At 46.6% G+C, this 20801-nt stretch overlaps 2 protein-coding genes across 10 annotated transcripts in view; one reads left to right on the top strand and one right to left on the bottom strand.

The window, feature by feature from the left end:
• The window catches only part of LOC115085185, a 43414-nt gene extending 23308 nt beyond the window's left edge, over positions 1-20106 (bottom strand). Inside the window, exons 1-4 of one of the 9 annotated variants that reach the window (XM_029590904.1) lie at positions 19930-20106; positions 14574-17868; positions 13466-13619; positions 11848-12146 (exon numbers count right to left, since the gene is read on the bottom strand). In XM_029590904.1, coding sequence (XP_029446764.1) covers positions 14998-16293 — 1296 coding nt within the window. In that variant the 5' untranslated portion in view covers positions 16294-17868; positions 19930-20106 and the 3' untranslated portion in view covers positions 11848-12146; positions 13466-13619; positions 14574-14997. Of the gene's footprint in view, positions 1-11847; positions 12147-12785; positions 13620-13932; positions 17869-19232; positions 19425-19896 lie in introns of those variants that run through there. The other 8 variants (XR_003854753.1, XM_029590906.1, XM_029590901.1 and 5 more) reach the window with 8 other exon arrangements.
• Positions 20107-20172: 66 nt separating this feature from the next.
• DOK6 (docking protein 6) overlaps positions 20173-20801 on the top strand; it is a 1072962-nt gene continuing 1072333 nt past the window's right edge. The window contains exon 1 of the mRNA XM_029590909.1: positions 20173-20395. Coding sequence (XP_029446769.1) covers positions 20330-20395 — 66 coding nt within the window. The 5' untranslated portion in view covers positions 20173-20329. The remainder of the gene's footprint in view (positions 20396-20801) is intronic.

The raw sequence follows: 20801 nt of genomic DNA, 5'->3' as shown, positions 1-20801 counted from the left end.
AGAGTACTCAAAAAGATGTACGGTACTATACAGTAACATTATTCACCTGCTTAATGTACTGTGTGTTCGACTAGAGCTTTCAGTATTGTGATTGACATATCTGAGAGGATAATAGAATAGGATATGAGGAGGAAAAGTATTCTGTTGTGTATGATAAAAGGAAGTCATTATTAAGATAGGTAGAGGTAGAGATTGTTCCCTCATTAACTCATTGATATTGAGTGTACCAGTAAAGATTAAAGCAACCTTATTACAAAGCCCAGTATAACAAATTCTTTATTACACTTTTGTGGTCATTTGTTTGTAAAACTCACCCACTTAATCATTATCAAGATTCTGTTTATTGGCTGGGTTTCTATGCATATTAATTTAACATATGTGCTTGTTTTTTAAAATCTATTATTAATGGAATTAGACTTGTTTTTCATGTATTCCATGAATCTATTTTCTGAGCCTTTGGAAGAGGTATATTTATTTTTATTGTTTCACATTAGGATGGGAGGTAGCAATGTGAAGTTAATGGTCTGTGTGTGTTTTACCACTAGTGCTTACTTGACTGTTTTTTATCCAGTCTTTGACAATCTTGTGTCCTTTGTCATCTTCAGAATTTTGTTATTTGAAATAATATTTACTGTTGAAAACAAGCAGAATGCTTTACTTTGAACACAAAAGACCTAATCAAACCAAAAGTTTTATTATGACATATCAAGACTTCCTTCATCATGAAAATCAGAACTGATCAATATTATTAACTGAACCGTTTCTTGAACCATAACTGATAAAATGCAGGCCTGGGTGACTAAAGGTAGGGGGGTGTAGATAGGGCTGGGGGGCGGGTTAGGTAGGGGAAGGGAGGGGAAGGTGGAGGGAAGCCGAAGGAAAGTTCCCTCTGAGGCCGCTCCGATTTTGGAGCGGCCTCGGAGGGAACAGGCAGCGAGCGCAGGGCTTGGCACGCGCAAGGTGCACAAATGTGCACCCCCTTGCATTCGCCGACCCCAGATTTTATAAGATACGCGCGGCTACACGCGTATCTTATAATATCCGGCGTACTTTTGTTTGTGCCTGGTGTGCTAACAAAAGTACACGCGGGCGTAGTTTTATAAAATCTACCTCATTATGAAAAGCACGTGAAAGAAGCATGAAAAATATTAGATTGCACCTGTCATATTGTTGTCATTAAGTGTAATTGAATTGCTGACTAATTCAAATCAACTGACATGGAACACTATGTCATCATATCAATCATGTTGATGATGTTGGCTTTGATGAGTGTGAAAGCATGAAGTGTAGACCAAGGCTCTGAACAATGGAGAGAAGAATGTTGAGTTGTGCCAGGAGCCACTTGTGTTAATGAAAGATTTTTGTGCTAACATCGGACTTTGTCTTTTCTACCGTGATTCCATACTTGGTATCATTGAAACAATTCTGCAATTTTGAGAAACCATGTGAAGGACCACTGAAAAAACAAGTTTGGTTTAGAGAGCAGCAAGGCTGATCTGGGACAGGAGATGCCATTGGGTACCAAGTTCCAAAATCCTCATTGCCATTCAGAAACTTACCTAATTCAGAGACTGCAAATATGTCCCTAACACATATCAAGACTGAGGGTGAGTTTGACTGGGCCTCAATGACGCTATGTCACATATTAGTTATGAGTGCAGTTGTTGCTATATGCACCAATGATGGATGCCAGCTCTCCTCAAGAATGAGGGGTACCAATTTCAGATGTTTTCTTGTGAGTAACCAGATAAAACATCCCCTCCTTTAGTTTTGACATCTATTAGAGGGACCATCTCCATTCACTGAGGCAGCCATTATTGTACTGCGAAGGTGGCGGACCTCACGAGTCACCTAGATAGGATTTTAGACAGTGCTGGGGAGGAGCCGGCTGTCGTGGTACATGTGAGCACCAACGACATAGGAAAATGTGGGAGGGAGGTTCTGGAAGCCAAATTTAGACTCTTAGGTAGAAAGCTTAAATCCAGAACCTCCAGGGTAGCATTCTCTGAAATGCTCCCTGTTCCACGCGCAGGTCACCAGAGGCAGGCAGAGCTCTGGAGTCTCAATGTGTGGATGAGACGATTGTGTAAGGAAGAGGGATTCAGTTTTGTTAGGAACTGGGGAACGTTTTGGGGAAGGGGGAGTCTCTTCCGAAGGGATGGGCTCCACCTTAACCAGGGTGGAACCAGACTGCTGGCGCTAACCTTTAAAAAGGAGATAGAGCAGCTTTTAAACTAAAACAAAGGAGAAAGCTGACAGTCGCTCAGCAGCGCATGGTTCGGAGAGAGGTATCTTCAAAGGATACTAATGATACATTAGAATAGGGCATCCCGACAGTGAGGTTCCAATAATAAGAAAAGTAGTCCAAGTGCCTGTAACTAAAAACTCACCTGAGCTAAAAAATTCGAACATATCCCTATCAATTAATAAGCAGAATGAAAATACAAACAAAAAACAAACTTTGAAACTTTGTATGCTAATGTCAGAAGTCTAAGAAATAAGATGGGAGAATTAGAATGTATAGCAGTGAATGATGACATAGACTTAACTAGCATCTCAGAGACATGGTGGAAGGAGGACAACCAATGGGACAGTGCTATACCGGGGTACAAATTATATCGCAATGATAGAGAGGAGCACCCGGGAGGTGGTATGGTGCTTTATGTCCGGGATGGCATAGAGTCCAACAGGATAAACATCCTGCATGAGACTAAATGCACAATTGAATCTTTATGGGTAGAAATCCCTTGTGTGTTGGGGAAGACTATAGTGATAGGAGAATACTACCATCCACCTGGTCAAGATGGTGAGACGGACAGTGAAATGCTAAGAGAAATTAGGGAAGCTAACCAAATTGGTAGTGCGGTAATAATGGGAGACTTCAATTACCCCAATATTGACTAGGTAAATGTATCATTGGGACACGCTACAGAGATAAAGTTCCTGGATGGAATAAATGATAGCTTTATGGAGCAATTGGTTTAGGAACGAATGAAAGAGGGAGCAATTTTAGACCTAATTCTCAGTGGAGCACAGGATTTGGTGAGAGAGGTAATGGTGGTGGGGCCGCTTGGCAATAGTGATCATAATATGATCAAATTTGAATTAATGACTGGAAGTTGGACAGTAAGCAAATCCACAGCTCTCGTGCTACTCTTTCAAAAGGGAAACTTTGATAAAATGAGAAAAATAGTTAGAAAAAAACTGAAAGGAGCAGCTACAAAAATAAAAAGTGTGCAAGAGGCGAGGCCATTGTTAAAAAATACCATCCTAGAAGCACAATCCAGATGTATTCCACACATTAAGAAAGGTGGAAAGCAGGCAAAACGATTACCGGCATGGTTAAAAGGGGAGGTGAAAGAAGCTATTTTAGCCAAAAATCTTCATTCAAAAATTGGAAGAAGGATCCAACAGAAGAAAATAGGATAATGCATAAATGTTGGCAAGTTAAATGTAAGACATTGATAAGACAGGCTAAGAGAGAATTTGAAAAAAGGTTGGCTGTAGATTCAAAAACTCACAGTAAAAACTTTTTAAAATATATCCTAAGCAGAAAGCCTGTGAGGGAGTCAGTTGGACCATTAAATGATCGAGGGGTTAAAGAGGCAATTAGGGAAAATAAGGCCATCGCGGAATGATTAAATTATTTTTTTGCTTAAGTGTTTACTGAAGAGGATGTTGGGGAGATACCCATATCAGATAAAGTTTTCATGGGTAATGATTCAGATGGACTGAACCAAATCATGGTTTAATGGAAAAAAGTCAGCGTGGTTTTACCCAAGGCAAGTCTTGCCTCACAAGTCTGCTTCACTTTTTTGAAGGAGTTAATAAACATGTGGATAAAGGTGAACCGGTAGATATAGTATACTTGGATATTCAGAAGGCATTTGACAAAGTTCCTCATGAGAGACTTCTAGGAAAAGTAAAAAGTCATGGGATAGGTGGCGATGTCCTTTCGTGGATTACAAACTGGCTAGAAGATAGGAAACAGAGAGTAGGATTAAATGGGCAATTTTCTCAGTGGAAGGGAGTGGGCCGTGGAGTGCCTCAGGGATCTGTACTAGGACCCTTACTTTTCAATATATTTATAAATGATCTGGAAAGAAATACGATGAGTGAGGTAATCAAATTTGCAGATGATACAAAATTGTTCAGCGTAGTTAAATCACAAGTAGATTGTGATAAATTGCAGGAAGACCTTGTGAAGCTAGAAAATTGGGCATCTAAATAGCAGATGAAATTTAATGTGGACAAGTGCAAGGTGATGCATATAGGGAAAAATAACCCATGCTATAGTTACACGATGTTAGGTTCCATATTAGGTGCTACAACCCAAGAAAGAGATCTAGGCTTCATAGTGGATAACACATTGAAATTGTCGGTTCAGTGTGTGCTGCGGCAGTCAAAAAAGCAAACAGAATGTTGGGAATTATTAGAAAGGGAATGGTGAATAAAATGGAAAATGTCATAATGCCTCTGTATCGCTCCATGGTGAGACCACACCTTGAATGCTGTGTACAATTCTGGTCACCGCATCTCAAAAAAGATATAATTATGATGGAGAAGGTACAGAGAAGGGCGACCAAAATGATAAAGGGAATGGAACAGCTCCCCTATGAGGAAAGACTAAAGAGGTTAGGACTTTTCAGCTTGGAGAAGAGACAGCTGAGGGGGGATATGATAGAGGTGTTTAAAATCATGAGAGGTCTAGAATGGGTAGATGTGAATCGGTTTTTTACTCTTTCCGATTAATAGAAAGACTAAGGGGCACTCCATGAAGTTAGCATGTGGCACATTTAAAACTAATCGGACAAAGTTCTTTTTCACTCATTGCACAATTAAACTTTGGAATTTGTTGCCAGAGGATGTGGTTAGTGCAGTTAGTATAGCTGTGTTTAAAAAAGGATTGTATAAGTTCTTGGACGAGAAGTCCATTACCTTCTATTAAGTTGACTTATATACTAACCACCGCTATTATTAGCAATGGTAACATGGAATAGACTTAGTTTCTGGGTACTTGCCAGGTTCTTATGGCCTGGATTGGCCACTGTTGGAAACAGGATGCTGGGCTTGATGGACCCTTGATCTGACCCAGTATGGCATATTCTTATGTACATGTGGGTTCCTCGGGGCATACATCAGGATCTTCTCATTGCAGGAGTGTGCACAGCCAACCTGAAGCTGAACCCACAAGCTCCCAAGATTTTACCACCACTGCAGATACAGATGCTAGCATTCCTGTTACGATCCTGCTCGCGGAGCCCATCCCACGAGCAGGCCCTCTCTTACCCTGGCCCTGATGTTGCAGTCTTTGTTGTGCTGCTCCCCATGCTCCTGCCACCGCAGTCTTCTGCGGCAGGCCACCCCCGATGCCATCTTCATGCGGCCCGGAGGCTGCGGCTGGAGCCGCCACTGGGGTCCTCTGTCCTAGCGGCAGGGAAGCCGCCTCCGCTGATACCTTCTGCCTTCGCGATGCCATCAACTCCCCATAGCATGGTGCTGCAGAGCCCTGCTCCCTCCTTTGTGGCCTGGAGTGTCGCTGGCACTGGCTTCTACCTTCACGACAGGAAACCACCCGGCTCCTCCTCCCTGAGCAGATGCTGTTCCTTCATCTTTGCAGACTAGTGCTGCCACTGGGATGCCTCTGCCTGCTCATTCTTCACGGCCTGGAGGCCGCCACTGTCCTCAGTCTTGCTCCACTCTCTGGGCCCTCCTCTACATGTGTGGCCACACCTCTTCATCTGTTTAAAGGGCTAGTGGCGGGAAAAGCTCATAGTCCCACCGGATGTCAGCCTCAGTCACTTCCTGTTTCAACCCTATAAAAGGGCTCAGTTCCTGTTCCTTGGGGCCTTCAGATTGGATACCATGGTGGTCCATGTTCTTCTTCGCTGGTCAAGGTCCTCCATGGTCTTCATTTGTCTAAGATGGCTCTACGTTCCATGTCGTTGATGTTCCTGCTCTCGTTCCTCATCAGAGCTCCTTTGTTGCCTTGTTCCAGATGTCCTCATGTTATTTATTTATTTACTTATTTATTTAAAAATTGTTTGTATACCGCCTTTAGAAAATAGTATTTGAACAAAACGGTTAACAGCAAAACAAACACAATTGTAGAATACATAATATAAAAAATTAAAAAACAATAAAATAATAGACCACAAAATAATATCATATACAAACAAAACTTAACATAAGTGCCATAATTCAACCGCCAAAAGAAATAGAAATAAGAGGAAAAGGGAGGGAAGGCAGGGAGGAATGGAGCATGGAGGGAGGGGATGTAAGAAGGAAAAGAACTGTCAGATAATAACAAGAACTATGAATCCAGTCAGTACTGAGTTTATTTCCTGAAGTCCTGATGTTCCTGATGTTCCAAGTTCTGAGTCTTCCAGCTCTTCGACTCCTCCAGATGGCCACCCAGAGGGTAAATCCATATAAATCCGGTTCCTGTTTCCAGTCATTGGAGCCTCATTTGGTTGGATCCACTTCTGGCGCTTGTCTCGCTCCTGCATGGTCTGCGATCAACCTTCCTAGGTTGTGTAGGGCACACAAGTGGACAGGGTGGTCCATGACCAACCCAACGGGGGATGTGTAGGGTGCCCTGAGGGACAGTGCCCACCTGTACCTTCCAAGTTCCAAATCCTTGTCTGAACCTTCCAAGTTCCAAGTCCTCATCTGAGTCTTCGACGTTCCAAGTCCTCGTCTTGTTCCTGCCCTCAGCCTCCATCTGGCCTCACGCACTCATTGTTCCCAAGCGGTGGGTCCGGAAGGGCTTCTGAGTGGCCTGAGGGCTACTCCTTAGACTAGCATTGCATTGCTGGGTCTCACTGGTGCATGTAGGGCTGATCCTGCCTTGTTCTTGTTCCGAGTTCCTTGCCTTAGTTCCATTCCTATCTTGTTCTTGTTCCGGTCATTAAATACACAGAGGTAATGAGTCCCCCAATACACAATTCTTCAAACAGCAGGGACCCTCACATTGTTATCATATATAACAGACAATGTGAGGGACCTTTAGACTTCAACCTCTTGTTCCATCACAATCACACTCCTTTTCTTCCTTCTAGGTCCACGCCATCTGCCTATTCACCCCAGTACCTCTCTGGGTAGTTGTCATTTCCTGACCCTCTCCTCCTTTCTCATTGACTTTGAACCATCTTCCCTGTCCCTCATTCTTAGGGACTTTAATATTTATTATTTATTTATAACTTTTATATACCGGCATTCGTAAAAAACATCATGTCGGTTTACAGACAACTGAGAAAGGAAATTACAATGATAGATGGAGGAAGGATAGGAAGTTAAAAGGTGACAACTTTACTGTAGAGCCAACGGGCGCCACAGTTATTAAATGAGATTACATGTGGTTAACCAGGTTGGACATAAATTAATTATATACAAGAGGCGACAGAGTGGGGGGTAGCGCGGGGTGGAGGATGAAGCGCATAGGGGAGGCGGGGTGGGGTAGGAACTGTACAAGGGGGCAGGTGGTGGCGATGGGAAGGAGAGGTGGTGACTGAATATCAGGAAGCCATAAAATGGATGGGGTGGTGAGGGAGGGAGGGTGTGTAGGGGGGCGAGGGGACACTGTACTAGGGAGAGGGAAATAATGAGTGTTGAGGAGAAGTCAAATGCTAGGGTTGAGAGGCGTTGGGATAGGCCTGTTTAAATAACCAGGTCTTGATTCCTTTTTTGAATTGATTAAGTGAAGGTTCTAGTCGGAGCTCGGTGGGGAGGGAGTTCCACACAGATGACCCCTCTGATTCTTATCCACCAGAGTTCCTTGATTTTTACCTCCTCATTTGATCTCCAAGGGTGTTGCACCATCCCTACTCCCCAGCCGGGCCATTGTCTTAACCTAATCATTTCCTCAGACTGCTTTTTATGAAAATGTTACACCTTTGATGCCCCCCTCTCTGATCATCCTCTAATAACTTTTGCACTTAATCACTTTCCCTCACCGTCTCATCCCATCACCACCAAGATATTTAGGAATCTTGACCCTTGCATCCTTTCCATCAACGTCTATCTCTCTTCTAGTCCATGACATTTCAGTCTGTTGATGAGACAGTTTCTTATTGTAGCATTGTAATCCCCTCTGCTTTGGACAATTTTGCTCTTCCCCTATCCTGTTCTGTAAGATATACTAAATATTAGCCTAGGCTCACTTCCAGCATGTGTTCCTGTGCTTGCTCTACAGTGTCTCTGGTTAACACCTCACGCCCATATTGCTTCATATATTTCATATTCTTGCTGGCCTCTTTCCAATCTGCTATTGTAGACTACTATGTCCATCTGACAAACTTTCTTGCCTGCAATCCAATTTTTGCCTCACTCAGTTCCTTCCTTAAACTTCCTCCATGTCCAGTTTTCCTTCAGTTTCTGACCAAACTATGGCTAACGACTAGGGGTGTGAATCGTGTGATCGATCGTCTTAACGATCGATTTTGGCTGGGGGGGAGGGAAATCTGATCGTCGTGTATTTTTTTTTTTTTAAATCGTTAAAAATCGTAAATCGGGGGAGGGTGGGAAAACCAGCACACCAAAACAACCCTAAAACCCACCCCGAACCTTTAAAACAAATCCCCCACCCTCCCGAAACCCCCCAAAATGTTTTAAATTACCTGGGGTCCAGTGGGGGGGTCCCGGCGCGATCTCCCGCTCTCTGGCCATGGCTGCGTTAAGAGAAATGGTGCCGGTGGCCCTTTGCCCTTATCATGTGACAGGGCAAAGGTAGCGCCGGCGCCATTTTGGTTCCTGGCTCCCGACATCACGCGTGCAGGAGATCGCTCCTGGACCCCCACTGGACCCCCAGGGACTTTTGGCCAGCTTGGGGGGGCCTCCTGACCCCCACAAGACTTGCCAAAAATCCAGCGGGGGTCTGGGAGCGACCTCCTGCAAGCGGGCCATATTGCCAATATTCAAAATGGCGCCGGCGTTACCTTTGCCCTCACTATGTCATACGGGCGACTGTTTTAAAGGGTTGGGGTGGGTTTTAGGGTTGTTTTGGTGTGCCGGTTTTCCCGCCCTCCCCCAAATAATTCCCATGCCCTATTTAACGATACAATACAAATGCCCCTGACAATAAATCGGGGGCATTTGTCAATAAAGAGTCAATAAAGTCCATTTTACCGATTCCACCTTGTTGTGTGCTTGCTGTCAGCCATCTTGGATCGGTTACCGATTTGTTTCCTTGGTCCATCCCTAGTACTAACGCATGGCAGCAACAGTGTTATGGATTAGCATGCATGCTACCTGTTGCCCTCTAAATGATATTTTTGCAGGTTAAGGGGACAGTTCTCAGTGGACTATTTGAAGGTAAAAGGGTGTTTACATGTGGAAAAGGGCCCTTTAAAGATTGCCCGTAGCCAGGACCCTTCTGCAGGGAAAAATGTGTGCACTGCAGACAGCATGCGTATATCTCACTACGGGAAAAAGAGGCAACACTGGGGGTCGGGTCTGAAAAAGCAGGTAGGAGGATTTATTTTGAAATCCCGGTGCTTGCTTTTGTCAGCTTTAACCAATATGCTTTGCACTCTGAAAGCATGCAGATTAGACTCCTTGGAATAACGGCTTGCGGACCAGTGGAAAGAAACTACCCGTAGGCCTACAAGCAATCGCAGAGGCTGAAAAATTGGCCCCGTATTTTTAACATGAGTTTGGTACAAAGGCCTCTTTATGTATATTTTATTTTATGCTTTTCTTATAGGAATTATTACATCCCTTCTCCTCCCCCTCCCCCTCCCCCACACACATTGAATTAGGTCCAGAAGATCCCCAGCTCTAAACTACTACTGTACAACTGTGGCAGCCTCAAAGTGAGCAACAAAACAGGTTTGAAAGTCGTATTTTTTTTTTTTTTTTGCTTGTTTTTATAGCAAAGACTTCTTAATGGCTTTTATATTCAGCTACATCCAGCACTGATGTTATAGAAACATAAATTGCACTTTCTAGACATGACTGGTGAGCATTATTTGCAAAGTATAGGATGTGTATCACACTAAGTACACATATGGGAGTGGCATTATTATATGCACAGAGCACTTTCTGCCTCTCTGATCACGATGCTGAAGTCTGTCTGCTATGGCAGCAGAGCTCTGTGCAGTTGCCAATGCCAACGTGTCCATGCGACCGTGCAGTCCAGTGCCCTCTCTTCCCGTTTGCTGCACTGTCCCAGAGGGGCTCTGTGGAAGGCTTGCCTCTGTGACATTTCCCCTATATCTTGGTATCCCCTGCTCCTTTCTAGTGCCAATCTGTTCAATTTTCTGCAAAGTGCACCCATACCCAGTTCTGTCCGCCAACCTCAGAAGCACAGACTGACAGGAGCAACAGGTTTGGATTTTGATTTAACTACTCGCCTTTCCAAACCAGAGCTGAAGGCAAGTTACATCCAGTTACAGTGGGCATTTCCCTGCTCCGGAGGGCTTACAATCTGAGGAGTTCATTTAATTAGCCATGGTAGTTTTTCCTGAGGGGGAAAATATCGCAGGAATTCAAAGCAGTGGTAATCGGCACTGCCACATTCTGAATTCCACGGTATTTTCCCCGGTGGTTAAATTACACTTGGAAAAATACCAGAACAGTAACGGGCGCATAAATTGCATGATGGCAGCCCCCAGACTGCAGTGTCACTGTGTTAAAGGGGCCAACAGCCCTAAATTAGCTCCCTCCCCACCAAGGTGGTAAAAACTCCCAGTCCCACCCCTCCTATCATGTGATAAGGGCAGCAGGTGCCATTCTGAAAAATGAGCACATCAGGACAACAGGATCTCAAAGGGAAGTGCTGAGGAATCCAGAGGGTGGGCTAAGATGGGAGGGTCTGGATTTTAACTTGAAGGGAGGGGTTGAGATAGGGCCTGGCTCAGACCAGTTTCATTTTTTGTTTTACTATAGCCACCTCCAAGAGCAGTGAGGGAGAGACAAGGAGGTCTATGGAGACCCCAAGGATGTTTTTTTTTTCCACCTTAAGGGACATTATTTGGGGCTGTGTTATGCTCCCAAGGGAAATTAGCAATTTTTGCAGCAAGTCATATTATTTGATTTGCATGGTTTAGGGTAGTAATATCTCTCATTATAACACACATGGTGCCAGTGCAATGCAACGTATTTCGAATACCCCTTGTTATCCCTGCATTAGGCCAGGCACCATAAATGGCCTAATAGGGCTTTGTAAAGGATTCCCTAATTTTTAGGAGCATCCGGGGGAGAAGAAGGATTTGAACCCTGGCATCCCTGCTTCTCAGCTTGCTGCTGTAACCACCAGGCTATTCCTCTACTGCAGAGAGGTGACACTGGGGCACCACAAAGCTTTACTTAATTGATGTTTCTAACGTCACATTAGCTTGTGATCTGTGCAATGTACAACATGTTTAGTATCTAAATAGATAACATAGTGTTGAAGTACAGTTAGGAAAGAACAGACAGGAGAGAGGATTAAACATCATAATATTGTTTCTGTGCTTTCTACTGTGTTAAACTGCAAGCAGGCTAAAATAAACACAAGCAGGGAAGAGGAAGAAAACTTCACAATTCATTTCAGTGACTCTCTGTGGTTTCACTTGTGATGCTCTCACAGACGGACTGACACAACTCCGCATAAAGGGATCTTGCTTTACTTCCAAGAGTGCCTAAAAATGATATCCTAAATCACATGGCAGTTTAAGTATTCGGTCTAGAGTCCAATCTGACTTTCTAGTGCACATTCAATCTTTTCTGGAATTCATTGCCTATTGGTCACTTCTTTATTGGTTTCCAGACAGGACTGAATAATGCAGCACGGTTGCCATGTTAGTCCAATTGTATGCATAGAAATAAGGGTCAATAAAGAAGCTGCAGGTGATAGCTTTTAATGTATTTATTATTTGCCTGTTTATTATTCTGCAATCTGCACTGACCTGCCTACGGGAGAGAATAGCTCTGGCAAAGTCAGACACAAATCTATTAAGTTTCGTTCAATGAAAAGGTCCCATGATCTTCCATAGACAGGATTAATAAATGAAGGGTCTAACAAGTGAAATACTGGACTTTTATTCAGAGTATTTGTTAGGGTGAGTCTCTCGTCAGTCATTTCATGACCTGATTAAACATCAGTTTATCATTCGATGCAACGCAGCAAGTGTACGATCAGATGCCATCGACTCCGGAGTAAGAGGCTCGTTTTTCATTCGTTTATAAACACCAGCAAGTGGAAAAAAAAACAAAAAACCAACAACAACAATACAATTAGCAAGGTCACATTCGTGTACAATATGCACACGCAAAACAGATTTTAAAACATATTTTTGAATGGCCGGGCATCTTTCCGATCAGATATTGATAGCTCTAGATTAATGAACACACTCGCCTCATTTCTCTGAGAATTCTGAAAAGCTCTCAGTTATCCTTAACTTGGGCAGGCCGTAGCTTACGGATGAACGCCCCTCCCACCCTTGACCACATGACAGCCGAGTAAGGTAAACCATGATATCCTTTATTGAGTGAAAGAAACGGCCACAGCCAAAAATAGCATTATAACATTATTACAATATTAATATCCACTAATATTGCAGCAGTTTAAAAACAATTGGCATTAACTCTAGCCAATGCCCTCACCGGTAAACTTCCTTGTTTTTCCCCACCCCTCTGCTTTTGGAGACGGCAGCCCTCCATCCTTCCGCTCCATGAAGGTGGTAAACCATTGGCACCCCGCTCCGTGAATGCCAATCCGCCTTCCGCTCCGTGAAGGGGAACACCCGCCACTGGCATCCCGCTCCGTGAACACCTCCATGGCTACTGCCGCTCCATGCAGTATTCTGCCGCCTCCTCCCACCCCTGGCCTTGCGGGCCGCAGTTCTTGCTTATGCCAGGCCTTCATTGGGCCACCCCCAGACCGGCCATTATCTCGGTCTCCGCCATGCTTAGTTGTATCCATGTCCCCGCTTTCCCCTTATGCAAAGTCCTTCACCAAAAAATTCCCCCCTATGCAGCGACACATCTCGTTATGCTCCGGTGAGGGCCCCTGCCAAAGTAGGAAACAGTAAAGCCTTATTTGTTTCCTACCCCCACTAATTAACTAAAGCTGCTGTGGCCGTTTGCAGAGCGAGAATGAAGATATCTACCCCCACATCTGATAAGTGAACCCCGTCTGTTCTATACATGCCTGGGCATGTGTGAGAAATATCCTCATGTGTAATGACGTAGCCCCCTATTGCCCTCAACCAGGTCCCCATTTCTTTGTTTAATTTGCACCTGCTTTTTTCTATGGCTTTATGCACCCGCGTCCCGCCATACCAATCGGGGGATAATATGGGACCACACCAATACCACGTCTGGCCATATAGCCTTAATTGCAGTCAAGTCCTTCTTGATAGAGATTATTAGGTCAATGTTCTTGACTGCGACCAAATCGTTACCTCCCAAATGAAAGATGATAATATCAGGCCGTGGTAATTGCCTGGCGTATTGGAGGATGCAAGGCATTAGTTGGACCCACCTCATCCCTCGGTTGCCCAGCCAGAATATGCTGGCCTTGCTACGCGGTATGCCCATCTGATCACTGGAGGTCTTTTTCTTGTTTCTAATGTGCGCCCAATAAATGTAGGAGTGCCCCATGATCCATATCACTTTCGCGCTCCCAGCTGACGAGTCTATGATAGATAAAATAAAACGGTTATGGGGAACAGGATGGTAAATATATGCCGTTTATATTTCCAAGTGAAACTGTTCATTGGGTCGTATGTTTATTGGGCCGGATGTATGATTTGAATTTACCGGATTTCCACCGCCCTACCACTTTAATTTGATCTTCGTTTAAACCGCTGCTGTAGGCAAAGGATGCTGCACCTATTCGGAATGAATGTGTGTGATAATCGCCCGCGTCTTCCCCTATTTTTTCCAATCCTTTGCGCAGTATACTGAAGAACTGGTAACGCGATAGCGCGTTGCCATCTTTGTGTTTTAGTAAGGGCCCCCCCCCCCCCCCCCCCGGCGGGCGTACTTTGAGGTATTATCTTGCGGCCTTTACGGGGCATATCTCCCCCATATGAGCGGGGTATAACGTAATCCAACGACCTACTGCCCGTTGGTCATTCTTTGCTCGCCTAATAAAGATCTGTACTGCCTCCTTAACCATCCTTATGTTTTATATCGGGAGACCCCCATCCGATGCCCTGGTGGTAACCTTTGCCCTCGGGATCAACTCACTGTTTCTAAATGCCCCAAAGAACATTAGTGAAAAAGCCACAGTCCATAGCTTAACCTCATAATTGTCCCAAACTAGGCTGGGGAGCTCTTTTACCAGTGCTTGAAGCAGCATTGGTGTGATAGGCTTTCTGGTGTCCCCTCTAACTGGTGCTTGTCGCCGCCAACCCTCTAATCTCTTTTTAATGAGAAAAGAGTTGCTAATGGTGCCTATACCCCATAGTTTGGAGACGAAAACAATAGCAGCTACGTGTTGCCCTGCCTGTGCTCTGGATACACCTGAGTTCTTGAGGTGGAGTAAGAACTCTGTTACATTTCTCTCTGTCATTGTTCCCTGAACTTGTGTGTTTTTTGTTTGGCAAAATAGTTGGAACAAGCTCCATCCGCGTGAATATGCTCACCAAGTACTCTCTGCCAGAGCCGATCTCAATATGGAGCCGATCCCGGGCACCCTAATTCCCAAATCCAAGGAGGGATGCGATATGGCTGATGCTCTGCTTCCGGGGCCAGGAATCTGAAACGAGACCACTGACAACGAGACAATGCGTCAGCGATGCAGTTAACCTCCCCCGGTACGTACTTAGCCTTAAAGACCAGGTTAATGCGCAGGCAGAGCAGTACTAAATCCCGCAATAGCCTAATGACCCTGGGGGAGTGAGCGGTGAGCGAATTTATAGCCTGTACAACCGCCATGTTGTCTGCCCAAAAAACCACTCTTCTATTGTGGAAACATGATTTCCACATGTGTATTGATGCAACAATGGGGAACAATTCAAGAAAAGTGATGTCTCTGAGCACACCCTTGGCTTCCCACTGGACTGGCCATCATTCCGCACACCATTTGCCGGCCAGATAGGCCCCAAATCCCACACTCCCCGCTGCGTCGGTGTAGAGTTGCAACTCCCTATTGGTCATGAGTGGGTCCCTCCAAACCGTCCGTCCATTATATTCCCCCAGGAATGTTTTCCATACTATGAGGTCCTCCCTGAGCTCCTTGGTGATTCTAATGAAATGATGGCTCTTGCGAATACCAGCTGTGGCTTGGGACAGTCTTCTAATGAAGGGGCGACCCATGGGCATGATCTTGCAAGCGAAGTTAAGATGACCAATGAGTGACTGCATTTGTTTTAGCGTGATTTTGCGTGAGTGTTCAGTAATAGATATGTTGGCGCGTAATGCTTCTAGTTTTGCGGGTGGTAGGCGTGTGACCATTTGCAGAGTATCAATTTCGATACCGAGAAATGACAATTTTTGTGACGGTCCTTCTGATTTGTGCTTGGCTAGTGGAATACCTAATTCGTCCGCTTTCCGGGTGAATGCTTCGAGGGCTTGCGCACAGGCCTGTGTGTCCCTATGGCCGGTAAACAAAAAATCATCCAAATAGTGTATGATTTTTCCTTTCCCGATGTCCTGCTCTACCGCCCATTGCACAAATGTGCTAAACCTCTCGAAGTAGGCACAAGATATAGAGCAGCCCATCGGAAGGCATTTATCAAAGTAATATTTACCTCGGAATTGAAACCCTAACAGATGGAAGCAGCTTGGATGTATGGGAAGCAAGCGGAAGGCTGATTCAATGTCGGCTTTTGCCAACCATGCGCCTTGTCCCCAATGCCTCACCATGTCTAATGCCTGATCGAATGAGGCGTAGGCAACCGAGCATGTGTCGGGGTCCAAGTAATCATTCACTGAACCCCCCTCTGGGAAGGATAAGTGGTGGATCATTCGGAATTCCCCTGGCTCTTTTTTGGGAACCACACCAAGAGGGGAAATCCTAAAATGGGGTAGCGGTTTGTCATTGAATGGGCCTTCTACCCTACCCATGTCGCTTTCTTTTTTAATCTTTAGTGCTATGACCTCTTCATTTTTCCTTGCAGATAACAGATTCTTAGCCTCTGTGGCGGTTTCTGGCCCCATGAAAGGTATGCGGAAGCCTTGGGAAAACCCTTCGTATAGCCATCTTGCCTCCTGGGGCTGATAACCCATTAAACCGACCTGTAAGCTATGTATGTTAATGGGGGTCGGTGCTCTGATGAGTTTAATGGTGCTCTGTATGTGGGATGGTACCGCCCCTTGTGCATTTTGTCTGAGGGTGGCCTGCACCGCATCCCATACAGGCATGCCTGAATTTGCAGGCAGCAGCGAATCTGCAAAAACCAGAGTTGAACAGCCGACAGATGGGAGCCCCCCCGCCCCTGAATCTAGTGGCTTGACCAAACCTTTGCCCTTGACGAAAGGGCTGACCTTGGCGAAATGGGAATCTACCAGGAAAAGTGTGTTGGCGAGGTGTTAACCATGTATTCGGATGGTATGCATTACCAGCGAAACCAGGGATGACCTCCTGCGCCGGTCTGTAAGGTGTGATTTTTGAGAGCCAGAGATCAATATCTTTGCGATCCCAGTCTAAACTGGGGTTCACAGCCATATTCCTTCTGAACTGCTCATCATACTCTAACCAAGCCGTACCGCCATAAGTGCGATAAGCACCGCAAATAACGTCTTGGTAAGCGAATAAAGAACAACACTTTTCAGGGTATTTCTGGCCTATAATGGTTGACAGAATTCTGAAACCTGCTGACCAATTTGCTAGCGTTCTAGCGATGAAGGGTTTGTCCCTAGCTGATAGTTTGCACGCTTCGTGGCATTTGGGATCGAAACCCTCCCCCTCTTTCCTGAGCAACTCGAATATATCAACATATTCACTGCGCCATATTTTCTCTTTTATTGCTTCTGACACATGCGCAGTTAGTGAGCCAACGGTACATGTGTATTGTGAAGCGTTATTGATGTTCATGGCTGCATGATGCCCATTTGTCCCTACCTGACACACCGTTGTTCCAACGGCTGTAGCTGTGGTTTGTGGCACAGGTAAAGTTTCCCCCATGTGTCGTCCTGACTGTCCTGTTTCCTGAGTAACAGGGTTTTGTGGTGGTCTTGTGTTAGAATTACCCTGCCCGTGCCAGGTATCAAAAATTGCTTTCATAGCAGCAAAAATATCATTAGGAGCACCTTGTGGCCCCAGCCACACTTTGCTGCCCTTCATTAGCGGTGGGTAACCGGGCTGTGTTGGGGGAACCTGCGCATTAGCCTGGCCCAGGTTTAGATCAGGGTACTCACAGTTCTGTCCTTCTTGCGGGTGCCCGTGTTGCCCGACAGCTGTCTGGTCACGTGATGGTGGATGGGCGCTGCCAGCTGAACTGTTGGTGCTGCCCGCTGAACCTTGCTGTGGACCGATGGGCATTGAGCCATACTGCAGGGGGGACGGGCTGTCGGTAGGCGTTAACGCAGCCAGCATTGACTACACCCTGTCCGTGCCATGGACAGCAGCTGCTGCCAAGGTTTGGTCCATGAGCCGCCGTAGCTCTCCTTCGGTTCCCATGCTGTAGCTCGTTTGTGGCGGTGCTGCCTGTGTCGGTGCCGGTGCTGCAGGGGTCGGTGTTGCAGGGGTGGTGCCCCGTGGAGGGGGCTGCTCCGGCATAGCAGCCCAAATGGCTGATGCTATGTGGTTGTCGTCTGTTTGTTAATTTTCTCTTCTTATTCCTCTGTGTCTTGGTCTTTTTGTCGACCTCTGGCGTTGTCGCAAAGTTTTCTTGCAGTTTTCTTGGCTTCCGCCGTGCTCGCTTGGCTGGAGCCTGAGCCTGGCCCGGCATAAGTGTGGACGGGCCGGAAGCCATAGGAAACTGATTGGTAGACATGCTGTGTAGACATATAAATTGGTTAGATCCCAAACTGGGGGGGAGGGCATATGAATTGGTAATCCGACGTATAGTAGGTGGTGGGAGGGTTGGTGATAGTGGTGGATGTGAGCAGTCAGGGCAAGTTTGGGGGGGGGGGGGGGGGCTGGACGGGAATAGGATGGGGGTGGGGACAGCTGAGGAAGGTGGGGAGTAAAAGAAAATCCTGAAAGTCCATGTGCTGACCTCCCAAAATGGCCGCTGCCATGTGCTGACCTCCCAAAATGGCCGCTGCCATGTGCTGACCTCCCAAAATGGCCGCTGCCATGTGCTGACCTCCCAAAATGGCCGCTGCCATGTGCTGACCTCCCAAAATGGCCGCTGCCATGTGCTGACCTCTGCTGGCAAGCCCTTACAATAAGAACCACAATACCATGCTAAGATGTAAGCCGACCTTTCATTAATATTTTAATTTACTTTGTATAGAGCTGCATAGCGCAGCCTAAATCATATCTATCAAGCTGAGGGTCCTGTACCCCTTATAATTCAGTATAAACGTGCACATGGGACAGCTGTCCCTTTAAATGGTAACCGAATACTAAATATCACCTTTAGGATTAATATAAAAAACATCCTGTTAACCTGGCTGAGCACTCAAATGCCGTACCGCTGTCCCATAGACATATCATCAGAATTCCCAACTACGGGATGCTGGCTACTTTTTAATTGTCAGATTACTTAGGTATAACAAAGCACATCCACAGGTTGTTGAGGTAGCATGGTAGACATGAAGCCTGCCCACTTCCTAGCAATTTTGAGAGCGAGGGGTAAAGCAATACATAGAAAACGTCAATTTTAAAGTAAAGCAAGCCTACAAGATCAGTGCTCTAACCACTGAGCTACCAAGCCTGCTACTGCCAGCCATGTGCTCTAACCACCTATGCATTCACCATGTGCAGACCCCTTCAATGGCGTTTCTTAAGAGGCTACAAGTGAAAGATAACCAGCCCTGCACTCGCTGCCCTTTCAATAAATACAGCAACATGCAGAGCAAGCATTGTGCTGAAAGCCAGCCATGAGTTCATAAAATATATATAATAACAGGTAAAGTGTGGCCATGTGCCCATGGCGTTTCACTAAATATATATTAGTTAAAATATATATAACCAGCCATGTGCTAAGGCATTTCCTTAAATAAAAGGACATTCCAGGCAGAAGCAGCCATGCATTCAAAGCCTTTTCATTAAATAAAGTACTGGTAATGCAGAGCCAGTTCAATGCAAAAGGGGGGAGGGGGTGAGCATACCTTCCAGACCTTAGCAGCACAAAATTACCATTAATATTCTCAACATTTTGCCTATAAGCCACAAAATCTTTGTACTTTACCCAATGATGTAATCAAAGAAATCGTTCCTGCTCCTTTAGCTGACCTGCTCCTCTTACAGCACAGCCGTGCTGGAGGCAAAGTGAAAGTAAAAGCAAAACTGTTGTAGCACAGCCGTGCTGCTGAGAGATCAGCCTGTTGCTCTCCATTCCAGGCTGCAAATGTGCTCCCCCCACCCTGCACTACCTCTAAGTACCTGAGCTCCGAGATTGGCTCCTGCTCCGTTTTGCACTGGGCCCACTAATCCTATTGTCCGCCCTTTCCCCACCTAGCCCAGCACACCCTTGGGCTGTGTCCCCCACCCCCTCCCCTTGTCTACAGCACAGCTGCCCAGTTATACGGCTCTTGCCTCAAGAGGCAGAGCCTCCTTTAAGCGGAGCACGTTCGTCTTTTTGAGTTGCAGGTAATTAAAGCAAACATATGTAAATCAATCAGCACGAGCTGTTGCCACGGACTACACGGGAAAGCAGCAGAAGGTCGGTGTGGGGAAGGGGCATTGAGCCTTCCGTTCTTGCCTGCCAGGAGTGTCAGAACTTTGCGCGCAGCTCCAGGGCGGGTTTCGCTCTGCGCTACTAAGGGCGTTTGGCGCGTTACCATCCGCTCCCCACCCCACCCCCTCCCCCAACCCCAACTTCAGAGGGCGCAAAAGAAAAGCCATACCCGCACCCTCATCTTAAAAGCCCGAACTGGGAGACGTACCGCCAGCGCGATTCATTTAAGCGATGCCTTCTCACTTTTTTCAGTCCGGTGAGGGCTTTAATCGCCCCGCTGAGGATGGCAGCGCCCTCCCCGGCTGAGGACGGGCACGGCCGGCACTCCGCAGCCCTCCCCGCCCCATCCTCACCCTGGGCGGCGGAGGCGGGGAGGGGACGCCGCCACCGCTGCCGAGGAGGAGGAGGAGGAGGAGCTGAGGAGGAGGAGGAGGAGGACGGGGGCGGGCAGAGCGCAGGCAAGGAGCGAGCGCAGGTTCCCCGGGCGGACACTGCCCAGGCAGCTCCCTCCCGGCGCCGCTGAGCGGGGAGAGCCCCCCGGGAGGGGAGACCGCAGGCGAGAGGCTGAGCGCGGGGGCAGCCGCTGCCGGGGCCAGCGGGGACTCACCATGGCCTCCAACTTTAACGAGATCGTCAAGCAGGGCTACGTGAAAATCCGCAGTCGGAAGCTGGGGGTGAGTTCGCACGCTTTGCTTCTTCTGCTCCGGATGGCGTGGGGGGACTGCGGGTTTTTTTTTTTTTTTTTCATTAGTCTTAGTATTATTATTTGCTGTTATCCTTGCGATCGCGTTCCCTCCTCACCTGGGTGCCGTGCTCCACTTTTCCCCTCACTTCCTCGGGTAGTTGCCTGGATAAGGAGCCGGCCCCGGCAGCCTCCGTCCGGGGGGTGTGCAGGGACCCGTGCCGGGGCGGATCTGTGGAGATCGGGAAACTGGAGGGCAGAGAGGACGAACCTGCCCCGCGCTATGATGATTGTCACGGTCCTTGTTGTCTCTTGAAGCCAGGGTCCGGGGGAAGCCCAGGAGAGATTGCGCTTTGTTTTCTCGTCAGCCGCTTCTTCCTGCGGCGGTTTCTTTCCTC

Source organism: Rhinatrema bivittatum, chromosome 2, assembly GCF_901001135.1.
Source record: "Rhinatrema bivittatum chromosome 2, aRhiBiv1.1, whole genome shotgun sequence".
NCBI lineage: Eukaryota > Metazoa > Chordata > Amphibia > Gymnophiona > Rhinatrematidae > Rhinatrema > Rhinatrema bivittatum.
The sequence above is the reverse complement of the archived record's forward strand: the minus strand, read 5'-3'. Positions and strand labels throughout refer to the sequence as shown.